General features: G+C 48.0%; 1 protein-coding gene across 2 annotated transcripts in view; it reads right to left on the bottom strand.

The window, feature by feature from the left end:
- LOC119976771 (ral guanine nucleotide dissociation stimulator-like) overlaps positions 1-24,602 on the bottom strand; it is a 182,477-nt gene extending 157,875 nt beyond the window's left edge. The window contains exon 1 of one of the 2 annotated variants that reach the window (XM_038817525.1): positions 24,179-24,602. In XM_038817525.1, coding sequence (XP_038673453.1) covers positions 24,179-24,295 — 117 coding nt within the window. In that variant the 5' untranslated portion in view covers positions 24,296-24,602. The remainder of the gene's footprint in view (positions 1-24,178) is intronic. The other variant, XM_038817528.1, reaches the window with a different exon arrangement.
- Positions 24,603-26,392: the final 1,790 nt, after the last annotated feature.

Raw genomic sequence — 26,392 nt, 5'->3', positions numbered from 1 at the left:
AGCGCATGCGCGGGTTGGAGTATTCCAAACTGCGCATGTGCGGCTGACGTCATATGACGCGTCAGCCGGTGCTAACTCCAGCAAGCGGGCTTAACGATTTTCGTTAAGCCCGTCTTGCCGGAGCCTACGGCGTCGGGCTGCTAGCCCCGGCCGGGGACCGGAATCGGTCCCCGGTCGGGAAGGGGCGCGCTGCCGTAAAACCCGCCCGGGTTTTACGGCAGCTTTACGATTTCTCCCGTTTTGGGAGAATCTCGCCCATAGCTTTTGGGAAAAAGGGGTTTAGGGATATAGGCGGAAGGCGGGATCAGGGTATTAAACTTGATGATCATAATGAATGGCGGAGCAGGCTCGAAGGGCCGAATGGTCTCCTCCTGCTCCTATTTTCTATGTTTACGTTTCTACAGTCTCCCTCCAAGAGACACTCCTGAGGGAGAAGAAACCATTGAGGGGAAGAAAGAGTTGGATAAGACAGACCTACCAAGCGTGTCACAGGACAAGGGCTAGTGGGGCACCCATACTGTTCAATAAAAGGACAATATTGACAGCAATAAGGAAGGTTAAACAACAAACAAATAAGCTAGACTTTGATTCACATTTACAACAGATGGATTACCAGTATGTTCAAGGCTGAGATAGACATACTTAGAAAATAGTGGCAGGATCAGACAGAATCTGCATGGATTAATAAAGGGGAAGTCATGCTTGACAAATCTACTGAAATTCTTTGAGGATGTAATCAGTGGAGTTGACGAGAGGGAAACCAGTGGTATGCTTTATTTGGATGTTCAGAAGGCTTTTGGCAAAGTCCCACATAAGAGATTAGTGTGTTAAATTAAAGCGCATGGGATTAGGGATAGCGTATTGCGATGGATATGAAATTGGTTGGCAGACAGGAAACAGAGTAGGAATTAACAGGTCCTTTTTAAATTGGCAGACAGTGACTAGTGGGGTGCCACAGGGACCCCAGCTATTCACAATATATATTAATGATTTAGAGGAGAGACTGAAATGTAATATCTCCAAATTTGCAGATGGCACCAAGTTGGTTGGAGGGTGGGCTGTGAGGAGAATGCAGAGATCCTTCAGTGTGATTTGGACAAGTTTTTTTTTTAATTTAGAGTACCCAATTATTTTTTCCAATTAAGGGGCAATTTAATGTGGCCAATCCACCTACCCTGCACATCTTTGGGTTGTGGGGGCGAAACCCACGCAGACACGGGGAGAATGTGCAAACTCCTCACAGACAGTGACCCAGAGCCGGGATTTGAACCCAGGTCCTCAGCGCCGTAGGTAGCAATGCTAACCACTGTGCCACCGTGCTGCCCTATGATTTGGACAAGTTGAGTGAGTAGGTAAATGAATGGCAGATGAAGTATTTGGTGAAATGCAAGGTTATCCACTTTGGTAGCAAAAACAAGAAGGCAGTCTATTATCTGAATGGCCATAAATTAGGAGAGGGAAATGTGCAATGAGACCTGGGTGTTGTCGTACACCAGTCACTGAAGGTAAGCCTGCAGGTACAGCAGGTGGTGAAGAAGGCAAGTGGAATGTTGGCCTTCATAGCGAGAGGATTGGATTACAGGAGCAGGGATGTTTAGCTGCAATTATACAGGGCACTGGTGAGGCCACACCTCGTATACTGTGTGCAGTTTTGGTCTCTTTAACTGAGGGTGGATGTTCTTGCTCTTGAGGGAGTGCAACGAAGGTTTACCAGACGGATTCCTGGAATGGCGGGACTGACGCGTAAGGAGAGATTGAATCGGTTAGGGTTGTATTCGCTGGAGTTCAGAAGAATAAGGGGGGAGGGGGGTCTCATATAGACCTATAAAATTCTAACAGGACTAAACAAGGCTGATGCAGGAAGGGTGTTCCTGATGATGGGTGCATCCAGACCCGTGTCACAATCTGAGGATACGGGGGGGGGGGGGGGGGGGGGGGGGGGGGGGGGGGAGAGAGAGAGACCATTTCGGACAGAGATGAGGAGAAATCTCTTTACCCAGAGAATGGTTGGCCTATGGAATTCACGATCAAAGGAAGTAGTTAAGGTCAAAATTTTGTATGTTTTCAAGAAGCAGTTAGATACAGCACTTAGGGTGAAGGGGATAAAAAGATATGGGGAAAGGGGGATTCGGCTATTGAGTTGGATGATCAGCCGAATGGTCGCCTCCTGCTCTTATGTTCTATGTTTCTCCACAGAGTCTGCACCAGAATCAACTTCTTTGTAGTGGGGAAATCGGTGCTTCCAGGGGTGGTGGGTGGAATACTCCACAATTGTAATTTCTGACCATGCTACACACTATGTGGATGTGAGCTTGGAGACAGGCCAGGCCCGACATGGGTGGCACAGTGGTTAGCACAGTTGCTTCACAGCTCCAGGGTCCCAGGTTCGATTCCCGGCTTGGGTCACTGGCTGTGCGGAATCTGCGCGTTCTTCCCGTGTCTGTGTGGGTTTCCTCGGGTGCTCTAGTTTCTTCCCACAGTCCAAAGATGTGCAGGTTAGGTGGATTAGCCATGATAAACTGCCATTAGTGTCCAAAACTGTTTGCTGGGGTTACTGGGTTATGGGGACAGGGCGGAGGTGTGGGATTAAGTAGATGCTCTTCGGGCAGCACGGTGGCACAGTGGTTAGCACTGCTGCCTCATGGCGCCGAGGTCCCAGGTTCGATCCCGGCTCTGGGTCACTGTCCGTTTGGAGTTCTCCCTGTGTTTGCGTGGGTTTCGCTCCCACAACCCAAAGATGTGCAAGTTAGGTGGATTGGTCACAGTAAATTGCACCTTAATTGGAAGAAATTTATTGGGTACTCTAAATTTATTTTTAAAAATAAAAAAAGTCGGGTGCTCTTTCCAAGAGCCGGTGCAGACTTGATGGGCTGAATGGTCTCCTTCTGCACTGTAAATTCTATGATTCTATGAACACCCCCTCATGGAGACTGAACACAGCTCTCCTCGCCGACAAGGCATTCTGTGATAGAATGTCACAAGACATCGATGGGTATGTAACCTGCAGCCAGAATGGGGAGGTCTCACTTTTCACATTGTGAGAGGCACTAAACGGTGATAAAGAGGAAATAATAGCAATTAGGCAGTTAGGGACAAGAAGGAGAGGGTTGCTAGGCAGCAGCATGCATAGATACATAGAATTTACAGTGCGGAAGAAAGCCATTCGGCCCATCGAGTCTGCACCGGCTCTTGGAAAGAGCATCCCACCCAAGGTCAACACCTCCACCCTATCCCCATAACCCAGTAACCCCACCCAACACTAAGGGCAATTTTAGACACAAAGGGCAATTTAGCATGGCCAATCCACCTAACCCGCACATCTTTGTGACTGTGGGAGGAAACCGGAGCACCCGGAGGAAACCCACGCACACACGGGGAGGATGTGCAGACTCCGCACAGACAGTGACCCAAGCCGGAATTGAACCTGGGACCCTGGAGCTGTGAAGCGATTGTGCTATCCACAATGCTACCTGCTGCCCACAGGAGCAGGTTGACTCCATAGTGGATGTGCGATACTCCACAGCCCCCTGGAACTACTGACGGAGAGGAAAAAATTACAAATGGAATTTGACCTGCTCTCAACTGGGAAGCAGTGAACCAAATCCGCGAGACACGGAGACCTTCTATGAACATGGAGACAAGGCCGGCTGCCTGCTGCCTCACCAGCTGAGAAAGCAGGCAGCCATGAGGCAAATAGCACAGGTGAAGGATAGGAACGACAACTCGATGCTATGCAGGAGGCCTTTGTGACTTTCTACTGAGATCAGAACACCTCCGGGACCCCAAAGGGGACTGAAAGATGAAGCAGTTCCTCGATGGGCTGGATCTACCAGACATGATGGTGCAAAACAGGCAAAAGCACCATTAGAACTCAGGGAAGTCATGGAGAGTAGCGGCTCCGTGCAGGTAGGGAAGGCGCCAGGTCCAGACGGATTCCCGGCGGACCTCTATACTGGCACCGCACCTACGGTAGATGTTTAATGGCTCACTATCCAGAGGGACCCTGCCACTCACGCTGGCTCAGGCCTCAATATCACTGATCCCAAAGAAGGAAAAAGACCTGACAGAGTGCAGGACATAGAGACCCATCTCACTCCTAAACACTGATGCCAAAGTACTGGCAAAGGCCCTGATTAGGGTGAAAGGTAGTCGCAAAGGACACAATGGATTTTGTCGAGGGAAGACAACTAACAACGAACATCAGGCACGTGCTGAACTTCATCATGACCCCACCTGGTGGAGAGACACCAGAGATGATCATCTCCCTTGACGCAGAGAAGGCCTTCGAGAGGGTGCCTCACAGAGATACTGGAAAGCTTTGGGTTTGGTCCGGGGTTCAACTTGCGGTGAACTGATGAACAAACACCACCAGCTCTGGATACCAGATGCATAAAGGCACGAGGCAGAGATGCTCATTATCCCCGCCACTATTTGCCATGGTAATGGAGCCACTGGTAATCGCTCTTAGAGCAGTGAAGGGGTGGAGAGGCATTCAAAGGAGAGGCAGAGAGCATAGAGTCTCACTCTGCACAGATGACCTGCTCCTCTATGTCTCAAACCCCCCCTAGCCAGCATTGGAGGAATAATGGAATTCCTAAGAGAGCTTGGAGCCTTCACAGATTACAAACTTAACCTGAGCAAGAGTGAAATCTTCCCTCTGAACCCACAGGGTTCAGAATCAGCAGGCAAAATTGCCGTTCAAACTGACCCAGACCAAATTCTGATACCTGGAAATCTAACTATCCCTCGACTGGACATGGATCCATAAGTGGAACCTAATGGGTCTGGTGGAGGAGGTAAAAAGGGACCTGCAGAGATTGGACTCGTTTCCGCTCTCCCTGGCGGGGAGATTGCACACGATCAAGAGGAATGTGCTACCCAGACTCCTTTTCCTGATCCCTCTCAGTTTTAACACCCTGGGCAGCACGGTGGCCTAGTGGTTAGCACAACCGCCTCACAGCGCTGAGGTCCCAGGTTTGATCCAGGCTCTGGGTCACTGTCCGTGTGGAGTTTGCACATTCCCTCCGTGTCTGCGTGGGTTTCGCCCCCACAACCCAAAAATGTGCAGAGTAGGTAGATTGGCCACGCTAAATTGCCCCTTAATTGGAAAAAATAATTGGCTAATCTAAATTTATTTAAAAAAAAATAAAAATTTTAACACCCAAGGCTTCCTTCACCAAAACTAATCATGGCATGTGTGTGTGTGTGTGTGTGTGTGTGTGTGTGGAGTGTGGAGGGGGGAGTGGAGGGGGACGGCCCAAGGATCAGGAAAAAGGTGCTACAAAGAAGGATAAACATGGCTCTCCCGAACATCCAATTCTACCATTGGGCTACCACTGCAGAAAGATACAAGAATTGGTCAAGGAACCAAGAGAGGAATGGATCAAGATGGAGGAGAGTTCCTGTACTGTGCCATCCCCCAGAGCACTGGCCATGGCCGCACTCCCACTCTCACAGCCAGTGGTAGTGTTTACGCGGAGGACATGGGACCAACTACGGCACTTTGGTCTGACCGGGATGTCAAACATGGCCCCATCTGCAAAAACCATTGATTCATCCCGACAATGATGGACATCTCCTTGAAAAGGTTCAGACAGGACAAAGGGACACTGCCGGTAGAGCACCTATACATAGACAGCAGGTGAGCATCCCTGACGGAATTCATGGACAAGCCCCGACTCCCGAAACGGGAAGAGTGAAGATACAGCCAAACCAGAAATTTCCTTCAAAAATAGATGACGATGTTCCCCAGAAACCAGCACACTCATTACTTACCAGATGCCTGACCATGGGCGAACTAGGTGATGGCAACTATACGGACATGTACAGACAGATACTAGAAAATGTAGGTACACCCTTTGATGAGACATGGGAGAAATGGGAGGAAGATCCAGGCACGGAGCGAGGGGGAGGACTCTGGATCGAAGCACTACACAGGGCAAACTCCACCGCCCCATACACAAGGCTGAGCCTAACACAACTATAGATGGTGCACGGAGTGCACTTAACCAGAATGCGAATGAACGGGTCCTTCCCGGAGGTGGAGGACAAATGTGAACGGTACTAGTGAGGCCAGGCCACCACAAACACATGTTCTGCTCTTGCCCCAGACTTGCCAGGTTCTGGACGATCTTCTGAGGCCATTCGAAGAGGGAGGAAGGGGGTTTCAAGTGCGGGAGGATATGAAACAAAACACTAGGCAAATAGGGAGCCAGAAGGGACAAGCAGCGGGGACGCGCCTAACCACGACCGCAACAGCAACTTCAAGGTCGACGGAAAACACTCCTCGAATACCAGGACATCGTATGTACATAATCAAAACTGTACAGTTGCAGCAACTGACCACCGGGGACACAAAAGTAGGGGCCCCCACACCTGCACATATATTACCCTTGAACAAAGACTTGTTCGTTTGTCATGCAATTTCATTTCTTTGTACTTTATTTTTCCTTTTCCTACACTTTTTTTTAGATTCCTCTTGAGTACAATGTGATAACCCTGGAGAATGCCATGACGAATAAATGTAAAACCAGCAAAAAATATTTTAAATGAAGTTACTCCAAGAGATGTGACTGCCTCTTGAAACACAACATCCAGGTAGCTCCCTCCCTCCCTGATGTGTCGCAGCATCCGAAGCTCAAACTCCAGCTCGTCAACTCTGACCCGAAGTTCCTCAGCAACCAACACTTACCACAGAACCACAATGGGGTCCGCCGTCGGTGCCCAAAGCCAATCGGCAGCAAGGGAATTTCATAAGGGCCTACCGGGCACCAGTAATGTGGATTTACTGGAGACATGACACAATTAAGGGAGGATAATCTGTGGGCTGTTCCCTCAGATTTTATAAATAGACAATTAGGTAGTAGTTGATATTGCAGCACGGTCACGTCTCATTACATGTCTAGCTTCCATCAACCTCAATTTGGGATTCGCATCAGGCTGGTAAGGCAGCAATTACATCCCAGCCCTCAGTCACCCTGAAGGCATTCCAGTTAATGGTGTGATGTTACAAAGCAGTCTTGTTTGATAAAGGACGCTCTACATCCTCTGCTCAGCATCTGACACACCACACGCACACACATGAGCTCCAAAAAGGTCTGATCGAGACCACGCAACATCAAAAGGGTGCTTGCCAGCCGCTGGGTTTATGCACAGGCATCCTGCATTGATTTGGCATCTTGTGCGTGGTGAGGGCCAAAATCACAGGAGTGATCGTCAAACAAGGTTCGACACCGAGTCAGCTGAAGAGGTATCAGGGCAGGTGACCAAAGGCTTGTGGGTGAGTTTTAAGGAGATTCTTACATGAGGACAGGAAGACGCAGGGATTTGGGAATGGAATTCCGTGGTTTAGGAGCCCAGGCACCTGAATGCGCGACTACCAATGCTGGAGAGCAAGAAATCAGGATGCGCAGGATGTTAGAAGCGTGAAAAGTTCTCAGAGGGTTGCAGAACTGAAGGAGGTTACAGCTCTATGTAGGGGTGCAGGCCACAGACAGTAAGCACAGTGTACATTTAGCCTTCTTGCCTGCCTTCATCCTATTTAGGGAGAAGGATTCCTGGTGGAGGTGCAGGGCCAGATGCCAGAAAAGATTGTTGTGCAACGGAAGCTGTTTCTGTCGCTGTAACTAGACTGTCAGCCCACAGGGGAATGATCAGACGATAAATCAGACTCTATAATGATTCCCACCTCTTCCCGTTTACATTTAGCCTTTTCCCAAATGACGGGGCTGCAGAGGTGGTGGGGGTTGCAGGGGGGATCGTTGTTAACCTTTTCTGCCATGTCCTCTCAGTTCGACAGCGCCTTCCAAACATATGACTGCTACCACCGACAAGGGCAACAGATGCATGGGACCGCTTCCTCCTGCAGTTTCCCCTCCAAGCCTCAAGCCACCCTGAGTTGGAATTGTATTGCCGTTTGTTCAATGTCGCTGGGTCCTGGAATTCCCTGCCTAACAGTGCTGTGGGTGTGCTACTCCACATGGACCACAGAGATTGAAGAAGGCAACTCATCACCACCTTCTCAAAGACAATTAGGGGTTTGTGATCTATGTTGGCCAAGCCAGCGACATCCACATCCAGTGAAAAAAATAATAAACAAAAACAGGAAATATTGGACAATCACAACAGGTCTGACAGCATCTGTGGAGAGAGATGGGAGCTAACATTTCGAGTCTGGATGACTCTGTCAAAGCTAGAGAGAACTGTAAATAAGATCAGATTTATTCTGTAGTGGAAGGGCACGGAGCGGTGGGGCTGGATAGGGGCCAGCGATAAATGGAGATTGACAAAGATGTTGTGGACAAAAGAGCAAAGGGAATGTAAATGGTTATGATTAAGGCTAACAACAGCACTGATAGTGGCACATAAAGAGATTTGAATGTGTGAATGGCAGAACAAAGGTGAGCAGTGTGTCAGAGGCAATTCGGAACAGGGAACAGATGACCCAAGTGGAGTGGGGTGGGGTAGGGGAAGGAGGGAGGGAGAGGGGAACAAAGGTGAAGGAAAAACAGATCAATGAAAGAAATGAAAATAAATGGATGGAAATAAAAATGGGGTGAAGATGGAGGGAAGGGTTCACGGTCTGAAGTTGTTGAACACGATGTTAAGTCCGGAAGGCTGTAGCGGGCCTAATCGGAAGATGAGGTGCTGTTCCTCCAATCTGCGCTGGCCTTCACTGGAACATTCCAACAGGCCAAGGACGGACATGTAGATGTGAGAGAGGGACGGTGAGTTGAAATGGCAAGCAACAGGAAGGTCTGGGTCCTTCTTGCGGACGGACCAGAGGTGGTCTGCAAAGCTGTCACCCAGTCTCTCTAATGTAGAATAGACCGCACTGCGAGCAGTAAATGCAATAGACCAGACTGAAGGAGGTTGCAATTGAAGCACTGGCTCACTTTAAAAGAATGTTTAGGCCCTGCGATGGTGAGCAGGGAGGAGGTAAAGGAGCAGGTGTTATACCGTTTCAAAAGGAGAGAGCAACCTATGGTCCTCGGGGGCGATGGAGACTTTAATTTCAATGTAGGAAATGTGGCAGCCAACTTGGACGCAGCCTGCTCTCAAAGTGATCATGAACAGGTTTTGATAGTTTGAGGTGAGGTTCAGATATTCGCTTGGGCAATAAGTGTTGCAGCATCTACCTCAGATTTATTTTTCAGTATTCATTCAAGGGATGTGGGTGTCACTAGCTGGGCCAATATTTATTGCCGAGCCCTAATTACCTTTGAATTGAGTGCTCCGCTCAGCCATTTCAGAGGAGCAGTTAAGAGTCAACCATATTGCTGCAGTTCTGGAGCTGCATGAAGGCCAGAATGGGTGAGGACGGTGTATTTCCTTCCCTAAAGGAGACATTAGATGGGTTTCACAGCAATCAACAATGGTCATCATTTGACTTTTAATTCGGGTTCGGGATTCAAATTTCACCATCTGCTGTGGTGGGATTTGAACCGAGGTCTCCAGAGGGAATTACACTGGATTACTGGACCAGTGACAATACTGTTACACAACCATCTGCGCACAGATAGGGCCTTGCTTTATTATCTCCGCTGATAGATGGCACCTCTGATAATGCAGAGCTCCATGCAGCACTGCACTGGGAGCGTCTGCCTTGCTCACATGCTGAAACCTCTGGAGAAAGGGTTTGAACTCATGGCCTTCAGGCGCAAGAGGTGAGAACGCTAGCCACCGTGACACAGCTTACTCCTGAAGGCATGCTGCATTGCCAGAGGTACAGTCCTACATATGAGACTGGAGAGAAAAGGGCAGAGTGTGTGCTGTCACAGCTGACAGCCAACCTTCCTCCCAAAGCCAAACCCCCGACACAAACGGAGCGGCTGACCTTCATGGAGTTGGGGCTTGTTGAGACATCGCTGGTGCTCTGTTTATTGCAAGCCGTGGTTGCTGTTCACAATCTCTCACTCGGAACAGGTTATTCTGTTTACAGCAGCAGGCTGTATTTACAGTTCGCAGCTCCTCAGATTAGGCCGGTTTGGGAACAAATCAACTCTGTGTTCACAGCCTGTCGCAGCTGAGACTCTGTGCTGCGGCCCTCTCTCAAGGCTCACTGAAGATAATCTGTGCATTGCGGAGCCTGTTTCCACTGCCTCAGCGAATGCCACATTCTGCACTACTCCCTTTTCCTGTGCTGATTTCCTCTGCGCAAACAATCCTCTGCACATAAACAGCCACACCAGACCAGAGACTGGCAAACAACCATACAGAGTGGTTCAGATTAAGTATCACTCTCCTAAAACTCCAGCCACTGCCCAGCCCCACTCACCCACTGACCTTTCCAGCAAAGAGGGAACTGAATGGCTGAGCTCTCCATGTTTCCCGGTCCTCCTCCACTCATAATATCATAGAATTTACATTGTAGTAGGAGGCCATCTGGCCCATCGAGTCTGCACCAACCCTTAGAAAGAGCACCCTACTTAGGCACATGCCTTGACCTTATCCCCGTAACTCTACCAAATCTTTTGGACACTGAGGGGCAATTTAGCATGGCCAATCCACCTAGCCTTAACATTTTTGGACTGTGGGAGAAAACGGAGTGCCCAAGGAAATTCTTGACGACACGGGGAGAAATGGCAAACTCCACGCAGACAGTGACCCGAGGCCGGAATTGAACCAGGGACTCTGGAGCTGTGAGGCAGCAGTGCTAACCACTGTTCAGCCCCGCTCTTATTTTCTTCCATTAGCTTCTTCCACTCCACTACTCTGGGTCTACCCCTGGCCAGCCTCCATCTCCCTCCAGGTTATAGATTTCAGTTTATCAGCACAACTCTGCTGACCCCCTCCTACCCGACATTCCATCAAGTCTCCCGTTCACCCTGAGACCAGGCCCCACGACTCTCCTCGTGGCCTCTGGTCTACCTTGAGCGCCAGGGCGGGATATTCCAGTCCTTCCCACTGGTGAGATCTTACAGCCCTGCCGATGGTAATGTCCCATCATAAAAAAATGCCCCCCCCCCCCTCCCCCTCAAACACCCAGCATGCAGCTGGTTTCACACAAAGCAGCGGAAATGTTAGCAGGACACGATCCCCCCGGCAACCACCGCCATCAGAAACCACAGCCTGGGGAGGTGGTAGGGCGAAAATTCCACCCCTAGTCTGGCCTCAATTTTCAAATTATCATCCTGGTTTTCAAACACTGTCACCCTTCCCTTTATCCACATACTCTCCTCCAGCCCTACAACCCATGAGATATCTGCACTCACCTGCAGCCACCCCCAGTTCTGCCCACTTAAGCCACTCTGATGTTAATTGCTCCAGCACCGGTCACCGCATCTTCACATCTGCTTTGGTGGAGCCCGACTCTGGAAATCTCTCTCCAAATCCTCTGTATCTGTATACCCCTCTCTCATCCAATAGTGCAACGGTGTATTCAGCCCATATAGTCTGCGTGGCTGTTTTAACTGAGGAACGTAGGCCAAAATCCTCCGAACCTGTCCTTATCTGCGATTCTCCTGTCCTGCTGCAGTGGGATTCTGGCTGAGTGCCAAATTCTCCATTTTCGCTGACATGGGTGGTGGGGTGAACACGATCAGAGAACCCCGGCTATAGGAAGAGGTTTCTCCTGATCTCTGTCTTATATGGCCGACCCCGTATCCTGAGACTGTGACCCCTGGTTCTAGAACCTCACCCCCAGCCAGAGGAAACAATGTCCCCGCTTTAGTCTGTCCAGCCCTATCAGAATCCTACACGTCCCAATCAGATCCCCTCTCATTCTCCTCAACTCCAGTGAACACAGGCCCAGTCGACTCAATCTCTCCTCACGGGACAATCCTGCCATCCCAGGAATCAGCCCGTTGAACCGCTGCCACACTCTCTCCATGGCAAGTGTTTCCCTTCTAAGGTAAGGAGACCAAAGTTGCACTCAATACCCCAGGAGCAGTATCACAAAGGCCCTGTGCAGCTGCAGTAAGGCATCCATGCTCCTGTACTCAAGTCTTCTTGCAATAAAGGAATGGTGAAAAGCGAATCCAGTTAGTCCCACTCTCTTGCCCCTTCCCCTGCAATTTCTTTCTCCTTGTGAAATATCGATCCAATTTCCCCCGAAGTCTGTCCTGCCACCTTCAAAGCCTTCTGCACAAACATTGCCTGGACTCTCAGTTTCTGCAGTTCCTTCCAACAAATTGGACCAGATGACACTTCTTACAACCAGTCTTATTCTTCCTACCAACACACAATCATTGCTACCTGACAGTGGCAGTCAGTCTAGGGCTACAGTAAATGCAGTCCTCCTGGTCGAATAGTTACGGACACGGGCCATTTGTTTGAGGTGAGTGGTCAGGGGCTGAGCGTTAGGGTGGTGGAGTGGGTTGGGGCAAGTGGGTGGAGGAGACTCACACCAGCCTTTGGGGGAGGAGAGATAATCAGAGGAGGGAGGGGGGGGTGGGTAAAATCTGGCTAAATGGGATCACCCAGCAAGGAGTTACGATAGCTGCGACGTAACGAGAGCAGGGAGAGTGAATCAGCTTCGCTAAGAGTGGGAGGAAATCACATGGTTAAAAGCTAAAAGCTGCGGCGCCAATGCAAATAGACCCGAGGGGAAGTTTGGATTTGACCTCATGCAGGCTTCAGGCGCGCGAGTCCCATTTCACCCTGTTATGAGACCCAGTACAATAATGGGCACTTTGTGTCTGTTCAAAGGACATCCTGTTTATCATTGTTTTCCGACGCAGAGGTCAGGGATACTGGAGCGGGGGTGGTGAGAGGGGAAAACTGTTGGGATGTGAGGCAGTCGGAAAATTGGAACTGAACTGAGGGAAATGTGAATTGAGTCCGTCTGTACAGGTCAGGAGAAGGATATTCTGCATGGAGAACAATATGGCCACAGGACAGCTGCCTCATCCATCAGCTGGAGGCGCACATTCCAGCACCGCCTCCATCTGCCAATTAAAACAAAAACTTAAACAAGTGTTTTTTAAATCATTCACAGGCTGTGGGCGTCGCTGGCTGGCCCAGCATTTATTGTCCAACCCTAATTGCCCCTTGAGAAGGTGGTGGTGAGCTGTCTTCTTGAGCTGCTGCAGTCCATGTGGTATAGGTACTGAGAGTGGGAGTTCCAGGATTTTTGACCCAGCGACAGTGCAGGAACAGCCGATATATTTGCACGTTGACATTGTGTGTGGCTTGGAGTGGAACTTGGCAGGTGGTGGTGTTCCCATGCTTCTGCTGCCCTTGTCCTTCTAAGTGGTAGAGGTGATGGGTTTGGAAGGTGTTGTCAAAGGAGACTCGGTGGGTTGCTGCAGTGCATCTTGTACATGGTGGAGAGGCTTTGGGAATAAAGGGGTGAGTTACTCCCTGCAGAATTCCAAGCCTCTGACCTGCTCTTGTTGCCACAGTATTTTATATGGCTGGTCCAAATTAGTTTGTGGCCAATGGTAGCTCCCAGGATGGTGAATGGGGGAGGGATTTAAGTGATAGTAATGCCATTGAATGTCAAGGGGAAGATGGTTGGATTCTCTCTACTCCAGTTGGAGATCGATATTGTTTGGCCACAGAACCTACATTCCAATTAACCCAAGTCCAAATACGCCAATAGCACAGCAATAACTGGCACATTGAAGAGGGTGCAATGGAGATTCTCGCCTGGTATCAAGCATGGGGCTTCAGTTCTGAAAAGAGAGGAGGAGCTGAGGTTGTTTTCGTTGGAGCAGGGAAGATGAAAGAAATTTAACCAAGATTTTTTAAACCATGAAGGGTTCGAGTCACAGAGGAAAGGACAGAAAAGATCCTTCGGCCCATCGAGTCCTCACCAGTCAAAAACAACCACCTAACTATTCTAATCTCATTTCTCAGCACTTGGCCCATAGCCTTGTAAGCCTTGGAATTGTAAGTGCACATCTAAATAGTTCTTAAATGTTATGAGTGCCTCTACCTCCACCATCCATTCAGGCAATGAGTTCCCAGACTCCCACCACCCTCTGGGTAGAAAGGCTTTTCCTCACATCCCCTCTAAATCTGCCCCTTCCCTTAAATCTATGCCCACTGGTCACTGAAATCTCCACCAAGGCGAAAGTTTATTTCTGTCTACTCTGTCTATTCCCCTTGTAATTTTATACATTTCAATCATGTCCCTCCTCATTCTCCTCTGCTCCAAGGAAAACAATCCAAGTTTTTCAAATCTCTCTTCATAACAAAAACTCTCCAGCACAGGAAACATCCTGGTAAATCTCCTCTATATCCTTTCCGGTGTTATCACATCCCTTCAATACTGTGGAGTCCAGAACTGTACATAATATTCCAGCTGTGGCCTAATCAACATTTTATATAGTTCCAGCATAACCTCCTTGATCTAGAACTTTATGCCTCGGCTAATAAAGGCAAATGTACGATATGCCTTCTTAACCAATGTGTCATCTGCATTGCTACCTTAAGGGACCGGTGTACATGCACATCGTGGTCCCTCTGATCCTCGGTACTTCCCAGGTCCTGCCATTTATCGTGTATTTCCTTGCTTTCCTTGTCCTGCCCAAGTGCATCACCTCACACTTATCCAGATTGAATTTGCTACTGATCAGCCCATCTGACCAGTCCGTCTATATCTTCCTGTAATCAAAGGTTAAACTCTTCACTATTTACTACCCCACCAATTTTTGTATCATCCGCAAATTTACCGATCAACTCCCCCTACATTCATATCTAAACCATTTATAAAAACCACAAACAGCAAGAGCCCCAACACTGATCCCTGCAGGACCCCACTGGACACAAGCTTCCAGTCAGATAAACACCCTCGCCAATCACCCTCTGCTTCTTGCCACTAAACCAATTTTGGATCCAATTTGTCAGATTTCCCTGGATCCCATGTGCTCTCAACTTCACTATCAATTTCCCATGTGGGGCAGCAAGGTAGCGCAATGGTTAGCATTGCTGCCTCACGGCGCTGAAGTCCCAGTTTTGATCCTGGCTCTGGGTCACATTCTCCCCGTGTTTGCGTGGGTTTCACCCCCACAACCCAAAGATGTGCAGGGTAGGTGTATTTGGCACGCTGAATTGCCCCTAAATTGGAAAAAATTAATTGGGTATTCTAAATTAAATAAATAAATAAAGAATTCCCATGTTGGAGCTTATAAAATCCTTGCTGCAGTCCAAGTAGACGACAAATGCATTTCCCTCATCAACACACTTGGTCACCTCTTTGAAAAATGTAAGCAAGTTGGTCAGACGGGACCTCCCCTGAATAAAACATGCTGACTATTCTTGATGCAGATTAATTATGAAAATCAGAATTACTTCCAATAGTTCCAATAGGTTCTCCACCACTGAGGTTAGACTGACTGGCCTGTAGCTTCCTGATTTACCCCTTCCTCCCTTCTTGAATAATGGTACCACATTGGCTACCCTCCAGTTCTCTGTCACCCCTCCTGTGGCCAGGGAGGAATTTAAAATCATTGCCACACCACTGCTGTTTCCTCCCTTGCCTCACTCAACAGTCTGGGATACATTTCATCCAGCCCTGGAGATTTGTCTACTTTTAAGCCTGCCAGACCACTCAGAACCTCCTCTCTGTCCATGTTATTCTTTTTAATTTTACTACTGTCCTCCCTGATTTCTATACCCACACTGTCTCTCTCATGACTTAACACTGACACAATGTATTCATTTAGAACCCTTGCAGCATGTTAGCACAGTGGGTAGCACTGTTGCTTCACAGCTTCATGGTACCAGGTTCAATTCCTGGCTTAGGTCACTGTCTGTATGGAGTCTGCACGTTCTTCCCGTGTCTGCATGGGTTTCCTCCGGGTGCTCTGTTTTCCTCCCACAAGTCCTGAAAGATACGCTGTTAGGTAATTTGGACATTCTGAATTCTCCTCTGTGTACCCAAACAGGCGCCGGAATGTGGCAACTAGGGGCTTTTCACAGTAACTTCATTGTAGAGCTAATGTCAGCCTACTTGTGACAATAAAGACGATTATATTATTATATACATCCTCTGGCTCCACACACAAATTAGCACTGTGGTCCTCAATGAGCCCGATTCTTTCCCTAATTATTCTTTTACCCTTAATGTACTTGTAAAACAACTTAGCAGTTTCTTTTATTGACCTGCCTGTATCCTTTCATGACCCTTTTTGCTCTTCTAGTTTCCTTTTTCAGTTCCCTCTTGCACATTTTTTATGACTCCAGAGCTTCCATTGGATTTCCCCTCGATATCTGCCATGAGCTTTCCTTTTTCTCCTGATGCAGTGCTGTATGTCCCTCGATATCCTGGATTTGTTGGACTCACCCTTTTTCTTTGATTGGAAGATGTTGGCCCTGCAGTCTCTCTATTTCCTTCTTGAATGCGTTCTACTGTTCTGTCACAGATTTAGCTCAAATGTCTGCTCCAAGTCCACTCTGGCCAAATCATATCTGATCTTATTATTCCCCCAGTTTAGAACTTGGTCTCAGCCCCATCCTTATCCTTTTCATGAACAATATTGAATCTGACGGAGTTATGATCACTGTCTGCAAAATCCTCCCCCACTGATACTTCAACCACTTTGCTCAGCTTCGTTACTGAAAATTAAGTCCAGGACCACCCCTCTCTTGTACGTCCCTCTACGCACTGGCTTAAAAAATTCTCCTGGATACATTTTAAGAATACTCCCTGTAAACCTTTCAAACTATGGCTACCCCATGTAATATTGAGGAAGTTGAAATCCCCCACTATCGCTACCCTATTACTTTTACACTTCTCTGAAATTTGCCTCCATATCTGCTCTTCTATTTCTTTCAACTGTTTGGGGCCTACAGAACACTCCCAGCAATGTGATTGCTCCTTTTTGGATTTTAAGTTCTACCTATATGGCTTCAGGTGAAGAACCTTCAAAGATGTATTCCCTCCTTGCTGCTGTAATTGATTCTCTGATCAAAATTGCAACACTCCCTCCTCTTTTACCTCCATCCCTATCTCATCTGAAATATTGAGCTGCCAATTCTGTCCCTCTCTCAACCATGTCTCAGTGGCAGGTCCGGCAGTGCACAGGCCTGGAGCCTAGTGGGGCAGACTACCTCCTCCTGACTTCAGCTTGCTGTCCCAGAGTCAACTCCTCCTCTCCTCCTGATGTTAGTGCGCTGTCTCAGGACAAAATTTATTTTTATAAACGGCAGAGACTTACCATCAGATATGGCGGCAGGGAGGTGATAACGTGCCCGGCACATAAACTGATGTCACGTGGTCCATGCTTTGGATCACGGAAGAGAGAGTCCTCCATTTTGTAGCTGCCAGCAAGCAAGCAACAGGACTGTGTGAATAACTGAAGGTGGATCATTTTGTAATAAGGAAGAGAGAGCCAGAGACACAAACAAGCCAGGATCTCATAACTGAATCTGCTGGAGAGAGCTTCACAGGAGAGTCCACATCAGGATAAAGCAGTGCTGGAGTGAGCTCCAGGGCCTCTGATGGTCAACCAATTAAGAAGAAGCTGAAATTGCAAACAAAGCAGTATAAAGAAGATTTCTTGAGGTATGGCTTTATTAATTGTGCCAATGCAAATCATGATGCGAAGCCCATGTGTGCCATGTGTCGGGAAGTACTGGCAAATTCAAGTTTAAAACCCTCAAAACATCAAACGCATTTGAAGACTAAGCATGGCGAGTTCGAGGACAAACCTCCTTATTTTTTTTCAAAGGATGCAGAGAGAACTTAAATAATCAGCTGAAGTCCTTAGCAGAAATGTAACATTGAATGACAAAGCAAATGAGATCGAGAGGACCAAGCAGGCTCACCGGTCGCATTGAAAGTAAGCAAAAATGGTGTGTCATGAAGTTTGGGTGGTGTGGGTCACGAAGGTCGGCCGGTTCGTAAAAGTGGATCCCGAGAAAAAAAAGTTTGCAAAACACTGACCTATTGGACAATGTGGGGGGAGGTGGGGATGTTGGTGCATTTGCCTGTGGAGCACTGTCCTTTGTCCTGGGCACCAGGAAGAAAATTTATATCCTCGATCACTGAATCATTACCCTGTACAGTATTGGCCATCTGCTTTAACGAAATATGTAAATGTGTTACATGCAGTATCGAGAAGATTTAATCGAGTAATGGGCTGGTTGGTCTTGTGAGGAAAGTTTGGAGAGGTTAGGTTTGTATCTGCTGGAATTTAGAAGAGTAAGGGGCGACTTGATCAAAACCTTTAAGATCCTGAGGGGTATTGACAGGGTGGATGTGGAGAGGATGTTTCTTCTTGTTGCAGAATCTAGAACTAGGGGATCACTTTTTAAAAATAAGGGGTCGCTCATTTCGAGATGAGAATTTTTTTCCCCCCAGAGGACTGTGAGTCTCTTCCCTCAGTGGAAGCAGAGACTTTGAATATTTTTAGAGCAGAGCTGGATAGATTTTTGATTAGCAAGAGGGTGAAAGGTTATCGGGTGGAGGCAGCAATGTGGGGTTGATGTTGGAATCAGATCAGCTATGATCTTACTGAATGGTGAAGCAGGCTCGAGTGGCCTACTCCTGCTCCCAATTCGCATGTAATTCAGTTCAGCTGGCAATATGTTTACAAGAAATGTACTGAGGAAGTGACCCCGCTGCTGACTGACGATAGATACCAAAGGGTGAATTTCCTGCTTGTTTGCCAAACCCAGTCTGCCAGGAATCTGCATATGCAAAGCTGTGATTTGCATTCACTTGTGTTAATAAATGTTCGAACTGGAAGTTGATACCAGGATATAATGGTGGAACGAGGCAGTGCAGAAGGTGGCCATTCAGTCCACAATGCCCCTGCTGGCTCTTGGAACGATCCAACAAACAAGTTCCTCCCCCGCCTTCTCTGTTCTTTCCCCTTGAGCCTACAAACGTTCCCTCTCGAGTTTTAATTAAATCCCCATTCGACAATTACCATTGAAACTGCTACTCCAGCCCCTTCAGGCAGCATATTCCAGATCAAATATGTGAAACAATTCTCCGCATTTTCAGTAGGTTTCTTTTCCCAAATTCCTTAAATCTGCTTTCCTCTGGCTACCGGCTTGAACAATGTGTAATCCATATCTAAGTAATTATATTCTCTCATCTGTTCTATCACCACCATCGGCACACCTCCTTACATCCCCTGTGCATTATTTAATTGCAGTATGGCAGTGCAACTGGTAAGATTGGCAATAATTGCCAAGGAGGCCACAAAGGTCCTCCATCTTATCTGCCCTCGGGCTATGTAAGGAACCTCCTGTTTAATCTCTGTCTGTTGTCTTTTCCTCCTTTTAATTTCCGTTATTTTTTTTGGCTATTTCACTTTTTGTACAGGGACTATTAATGTACTTATGCCTTTAAGATGGACTTCACCTTTAATTCAAGTGGCTGGTAAACTGAGGGTTGACCCATGACCCAAAGGCAAGACAGATTGCACGAAGCTGTTTATGTTTCAGATCAGCAGATTCCAGGGAGACCAGTGTTGACACGCCATGATGGGTTTGGCTGTGGCCAATGGACAGTTTTGAATTGCAGGGCCTTGTCAATGGCCCCTGCCATTTGGTCGGAATTTTCTCTGGAATGTTACTTCCTCTGTTGACTGTTTTCTCTTTTACTTTCATTTTGATGCCAGAAGACGAGAGGTCGGAGATCTGATCTCGCTCTCATTTAATGGATTCTTTCGAAAAATCCATGGTGAAAACCTCACTCGCTCCACAACCAGGCCCGACTGCAAGGAAATGCAGTCCAGCCACCAGCTGCAGACAGTGTTCAGGGGCGGGATTCTCCGACTCCCCGCCGGGTCGAAGATACGCAGGGGGGGGGGGTGAATCTCGCCCCCGCCGAATTATCCGGCACCGGAGATTTGGCGGGGGCGGGAATCGCGCCACGCCAGTCGGCGGCCGCTCGCATCGCCCCCCCCACCCCCCGCCGATTCTCCGACCCGCAATGGGCCGAAGTCCCGCTGGTGTAGATCAGACTAGGTCCCTTACCGGCGGGACCTGGCAGCACGGGCCGGCTTCGGGGTCCTGGGGAGGGGGGGGGGGGGATCTGGCCCATGGGGGTGCCCCTCACGGTGGCCTGGCCCGCGATCGGGGCCCACCGATCCTCGGGCGGGCCTGTGCCGTGGGGGCACTCTTCTCCTACGCGTCAGCCGTTTCAACCTCTGTAATGGCCGACGCGTAGATGAACCCTCCCCCTGCACATGTGCAGGAATGGCATCAGCAGCCGCTGACACTCCCGCGCATGCGTGGACTCACGGCAGTCGGCGGAGTCACTTCGGCCCTGGCTAGCGTGGTGCCAAAGGCCTTCCATGCCAGCCGGCAGGGCGCAAACCACTCCGGCGCCGGCCGAGCCCCTGAAGGCGCGGAGGATTCCGCACCTTTGGGGCAGGCCGTCGCTGGAGTGGTTCATGCCGCTCCATCCCACCGGGAACCCCCACCCCGCCGGTTGCGGGAGAAACCCGCCCCAGATGTTTAAAATCCATTTTTAAAACCTTGTGTGGGGAACGCTTCTTATCTAAGTAAGGCTGTTGGTTATTCTTGTGGAATTGGAAACAAGTAAGAATTAAAAAGGCCTGAGGGTGTTCCTTTGAATGAAGGACCAGGTTGATGAAAGTCAAAGTGCCTAACCAGAGGAAATCCTGTTTTCTGGGAGTACTGACTGAATGGTCCTGCCAGAAGATCATAACTAGCTCTCCACGTGTGTTTGATCACTCAGAATCCTGAAGGCATCCTGCTGCAAGTACTCGAACATCGGAAACAAGAACTCATCTTTCATTTCATATTAATGCTTCTTAACTTACTCCTCCCCATCCCTGTGTTTGTCTGCCTGCTGTGTGCTTGGTAGAGAGTAGGATGGTAGAAGGGGGGTTGGGTGTTATATCAGCTGGCCAGTATTCCGTTATAATTATTGCATATTTCAACTTTATTTCTGTTATACCTACGGATTTGGTGACTATAACTTATTGAGCAGTCAGGGGCCCGAAGCTTTTTCAAATTTTATATGAATCATTGGTTAATTCACTTATGCTGGGATTCTGGGGTCTGTAAGACTGGAATCGACCGTTCACTAACCCAGGGTATCGTAACAGCATCTTTGCACTGTGGAAAACAAGCTCGGTCCACGGACTAAAGGCAGTGTGGCCAGTCAACAAGAGAATCCAAAATATTGTCAAAGGTGCCGTCTTTCAGGTGACGCAGAGGAACATAGGACACATGGAGTCGGCCATTCGTCCTTTCAAGCCTGCTCTGATATTCAAGAGGATCATGGCTGATCTGGCTGTGGTTTCAACTGCACTTTCCCATCTGTCACCAGCTTCATCCCTAGCCCAGTAACCTTAAACATCCTTTTTCTGTCAACAATCTGTCTGACTGTGCCTCAAATACATTCAATGACCCAGCCTCCACTGCTCTCTGAGAGAGACATCCACCAAGAACAGAAAAAATGATTCTCCTCACCTCAGTCTTAAAAGGGAGACCTCTTGCTCTTTACTGCCTCCCCATTTCTAGTCTCCCTCATGAGTGGAACCACCCCTAGATACTGGGCATTCGGGGTGGTGTGGAGGATGGATTTTCCTGAGGAACACTGTCCTTTGTCACAGGCATCAGGAAGAGAATCCACATCCTGAATCACTGAATCAGTACCCTGCACAGTATTGCTCTCCTTATTTAAGGAAAGATGTAAATGTGTCCGAAATAGTTCAGAGAAGGTTTATTAGACTAATACCGAAAATGGGCAGATTGTCTTACGAGAAAATGTTCAAGAGGTTAGGTTTGTACCCACTGGAGTTTTAGAAGAGTTAGAGGCAACTTGATCAAAACCTTTAAGATCTTGAGGGGTACTGACAGGGTGGATGTAAAGAGGAAATTTCCTCTTGTGGGAGAATCGAGAATTAGGGGACCGCTGTTTAAAAACAAGGGATCTCTCGTTAAGACACATTAGGAGAGGTTATCAGGATTGTAATGGAGACGTTAAACCAAAGATCCATCTGACCCTCCCAGCTAGATGTAAAAAAAAAAAATCCCTACAGCCATTATCTCCCAAGGACAGCTGGGGAGTTCTCCCCCTAATGCTGTCTGATAAAACAACACGGTTAAATAAATGGACAATATCTCATTGCTAATTGTAGGAGCTGTGCCTTGCTGCTGCCTTCCCTCCATTATAACAATGACTGAACTTCAGAACTTCTTCAGAATGCCTTGGGCTGTCTGGCATTGTGCAATGTTTTAAAAATTAATTTATGGGTTGTGGGCATCGCTGGTGAGGCCAGCATTTATTGCCCATCCCTAACTGCCCTGGAGAAGATGCTGCCCATCCAGTGACACCCACATCCAATGAATGAATTTTTAAAAACTCTAATTGGCTCAGTCCTAAATCATTGTTCCCCTTCTGGGTTCCAGAGTCAGTAATAAAACATCAGCTCATTGTCTATCCTATCAGGGTCTGGCCGGTTTCAGTGTGATCACCTCTCATACTTCTAAACTCCAGGCAACAGAGGTCCAATTTACTCAGCCTCTGTTCAGAGGATAACTCTCTTGTTCCTGATACCAAACTTCCCTTTATTGTCTCCAATGCAAATATCTCCTGCCTTAGATGTGGAGACCGAAACTGTACACAGTATTTCAGGTGTGATCTCGCCAAAACCCAATACAACTGTAAAACACTTCTTTACTCCTGTTCTCTAATCCCCTCGCAGTAAAAAGAATAAAGAACAAAGAAATATTTGCCTTCCTAGTCGGCTTGTTGCACCTGTTTGCCAACTTTCTGTGTCTCGTGCACGAGCACACCCAAGTCCGTCTAAACATTAATGTTTTCAAGTTTTGTGCCTTTAAATAAATATTCTGCTTTCCTACTCTTACCAGCAAAGTAATGAACCTCGCATTTCCCCAAATTATACTCCATCAGCCACATAGTCACCCACTCACGTAACCTGTATCTATCTCTTTGCAGTTTCTTAATGTCCTCCTCACAGCTTGCATTCCCACCTAGCTTTGTGTCCGCCTCAGTTTACATTCCCACCTAGCTTTTGCATTATCATCAAAATTAGATACACTGCTCTCTGCCTCCGTGTAAACAACAAGGCCACTCCCTCATCAATGTCTGTTGCAACACCCAAGCTCAGGCCTAAAGAACTATCACAGAATCATCACAGCACAGAAGATCACTCAGCCCATTGTGATCACTCAGCTTTCCTCGAATGAAGAATTCACAGGGCACCATTGCCCGCCTTCATCCCGTAAACCTGCACATACTTTCTTTTAAGGTAATGATCCAATTCTGGTGATTGAACCTGCCATCCAGCATCAGGTAACACATTCCTGATCCTAACCATCCTCACATTAAGGTAGAGAGTTGAAAATGAAATGAAAATCGCTTATTGTCACAAGTAGGCTTCAAATGGGCAGCACGGTAGCATTGTGGATAGCACAGTCGCTTCACAGCTCCAGGGTCCCAGGTTCGATTCCGGCTTGGGTCACTGTCTGTGCGGAGTCTGCACATCCTATCCGTGTGTGCATGGGTTTCCTCCGGGTGCTCCGGTTTCCTCCCACAGTCCAAAGATGTGCAAGTTAGGTTGATTGGACATGATAAATTGCCCTTAGTGTTGGGTGGGGTTACTGGGTTATGGGGATAGGGTGGAGGTGTTAACCTTGGGTAGGGTGCTCTTTCCAGGAGCCAGTGCAGACTGGATGGGCCGAATGGCCTCCTTCTGCACTGTAAATTCTATGATCAAATGAAGTTACTGTGAAAAGTCCCTAGTCGCCACATTCCAGCGTCTGTTCGGGGAAGCTGGTACGGGAATTCAACCCGCACTGCTGGCCTTGTTCTGTTTTACAAGCAAGCTGTTTAGTCCACTGTGCTAAACCAACCCCTGAGTTGCGGGGTTAGTGGGTGTAATAGTGTCCGATCAGACATGATCATATTAAATGACCGAGCAGGCTCGACGGGTTGAATGGCCTACTCCCATTCCTATCTGCTGTGTGCAGAAGTTTCTCCTTATGTCTCCATTACATCTTTGGCTAATTGCCCAAAATCGTCTTGCCTTGATTACATTGTTTAATTAAAACACAGAGAGTTGGTGAAGATGGATGAGTTGGGGAGCTGCTGGATGTGAAAAGCATTGGCATCGCCGGGCCTTATTGTGTGGGGTGCAACTGTCTTAACTGTTAAAAGAGGGGGCAATGACACTGTTGCACCATCACATCATGTGATTTTAGAGAGATGACCAACCCAAAACAGGCCCATCAACTGCGTGAAGCCACCAGACCATGAAAAAGAACATCGTAACCTTACCAGAGGGGAATTCACATCTGGATCTCTGGCTTTATAGCTGCTCAGTATGACATTAGCCTCTCCGGAAAGTTCCAACTTCACTCCATCCAGGATGTGGCGAACTGTCCGAGGAAGCATCACAGTTCCTGTCTCCGGGAAGCATCTGTGATATGAAGGGCGACTTTGGAACCTTCTCACTTGGCTTGGCTCAGATGAGGACAGGTGCTCAGGGGGACTGAGGGTGGGGGAGGATATGCGATGTGAGCAAGCTGCTCACAGAAGGTGGGCCTGATGGGGTACAGCTTACCGAGGTGAGGTCCTTCACTGTGATGGGAAGGGAAGACCCCTCATCAACTTGACAAAGCTGGTGCCGTAGGTTGCCCCCACCCCTTCATTCCCCCCACCCTCTGAGAATCTTGAAGTTTTGGCTCAAAGTTGTTTCTATGGAAAGACAGGTCCTGTTCAACAAGCCCTTCCCCACCCACCCACCACCCACCCTGCAACACCCGGCAAAAGTTGATCTCCTTCAGGAGAGCGCAAAGTCTCGATGGGAAGGAGAAGTCAATCGCGGGCTGCCCATCAGCTGGGGAACTCATGCAGATCTGACCATGCTGTTTCCCAGATCCCCCTCCAAGTGGCAAGTGAGGCTGGGACAGGCCCCTGCACCCCTCCGCCACCCCCTCTTGGCTTGTTTTATTTTTTGTGGAGAGAGACTTACAGGTGCAGTCCAGGCAACAACTAGGGTACAATCACAGCCGTAGATCAAAAGGAGCACAGCGAACGAACTGGTCAACCCTGCCCAGGTTGCCGCGTCCTCATGGCAACGGCAGGCACCTCCTTGGCAACGCAAATAACGAGAATGAGCAAGTGGTCAGAGGGCCCTAGCTTTCAGCAGGTGCAGACACCCATTATCCAACGGTGCACAGAGTCTGCCATAAAGCCGTCAGAACTAAAGCTCTTTGTCCGCAGTGTCCTGGAGCCAAACTGTACTTTGCTTGCTCTTGCAGAGTCACATGTGGAGAGAGAAAGAGGAAGACAAAACAGTTCACTAGCTGATTGCAGTTAAAAAAAAACACGAGACACAAATTCAAACGTTCCTCCTTTGAAGAATACTCCCACATTTTGCAACACCACCACACTCTCCCCCACCTCCCCCTGTCCAACCAGTGCCTTGCAATCTTCACAATCTCCCAGAGGCAGACTGATTATTAAACGAGGAGCACAATAGGGGATAGATCAATCCCAGGCAGCGGTTGATCACTGCCAGACAACATTGAATGTTTGGCAATCGAGAAAGAAAATACAGAAACCTGCTTCACTTTTGAAACCTGAAACAATTTATGAAATAAAAATAAATCGATGTGGGGGCAAGGGCAGCTTTAACAATAAATGGTTGGGAAGGTAGTTCAAAGGGGAGTAAGTTCTCCCATCAGGGTTTCTCATGCATCAGGCAATGGGTGAAAGCTGCATCAGCTCCAATGGGTCCGACAACTCTCACTGGCTGCAGCTGGTGGGGATTCAGTAACATTAACCAGACAAGCCCTGTTGAAGAATCACAGCTGTCAGCATACTGATACATGCACACAAACACAGAGACACACAAAACACAGAGACAGACACACATGTAAACACAGACACCCACAAACACTAAAAAGACAAACACAGCCTCAGGTACACACAGAAACACAGGCACAGACCCACGCATAAACCCAAACAGACACATACATACAGACACAGACACACATAAAGAAACACACACACATACAGAAACACAGACAGACACACATACATAGAAACACAGACACATACAGAAACAGACACACAAACACACATACAGAAACACAGACACACATACAGAAACACACACACACATATAGAAACACAGACACAAAGAAACACACACACATATCGAAACAGATACACATACAGAAACACAGACACATACAGAAACACACACATACAGAAACACACACATATATAGAAACAAACACATACAGAAACATACACACACATACAGAAACACACACATACAGAAACACACACATATAGAAACACACAGATCGCAGACACATATACAAAATCACAGACAGAAACATATACAGAAATACAAACACACATATACAGAAAGACGCACACACATACAGAAACACAGACACACATACAGAAACACAGGCACACATACAGACCCACACATATACAGAGACACACATGGCAGGCAAAACACCTTCCCACACA

The sequence above is a fragment of the Scyliorhinus canicula genome, chromosome 13, assembly GCF_902713615.1.
Source record: "Scyliorhinus canicula chromosome 13, sScyCan1.1, whole genome shotgun sequence".
NCBI lineage: Eukaryota > Metazoa > Chordata > Chondrichthyes > Carcharhiniformes > Scyliorhinidae > Scyliorhinus > Scyliorhinus canicula.
The sequence above is the reverse complement of the archived record's forward strand: the minus strand, read 5'-3'. Positions and strand labels throughout refer to the sequence as shown.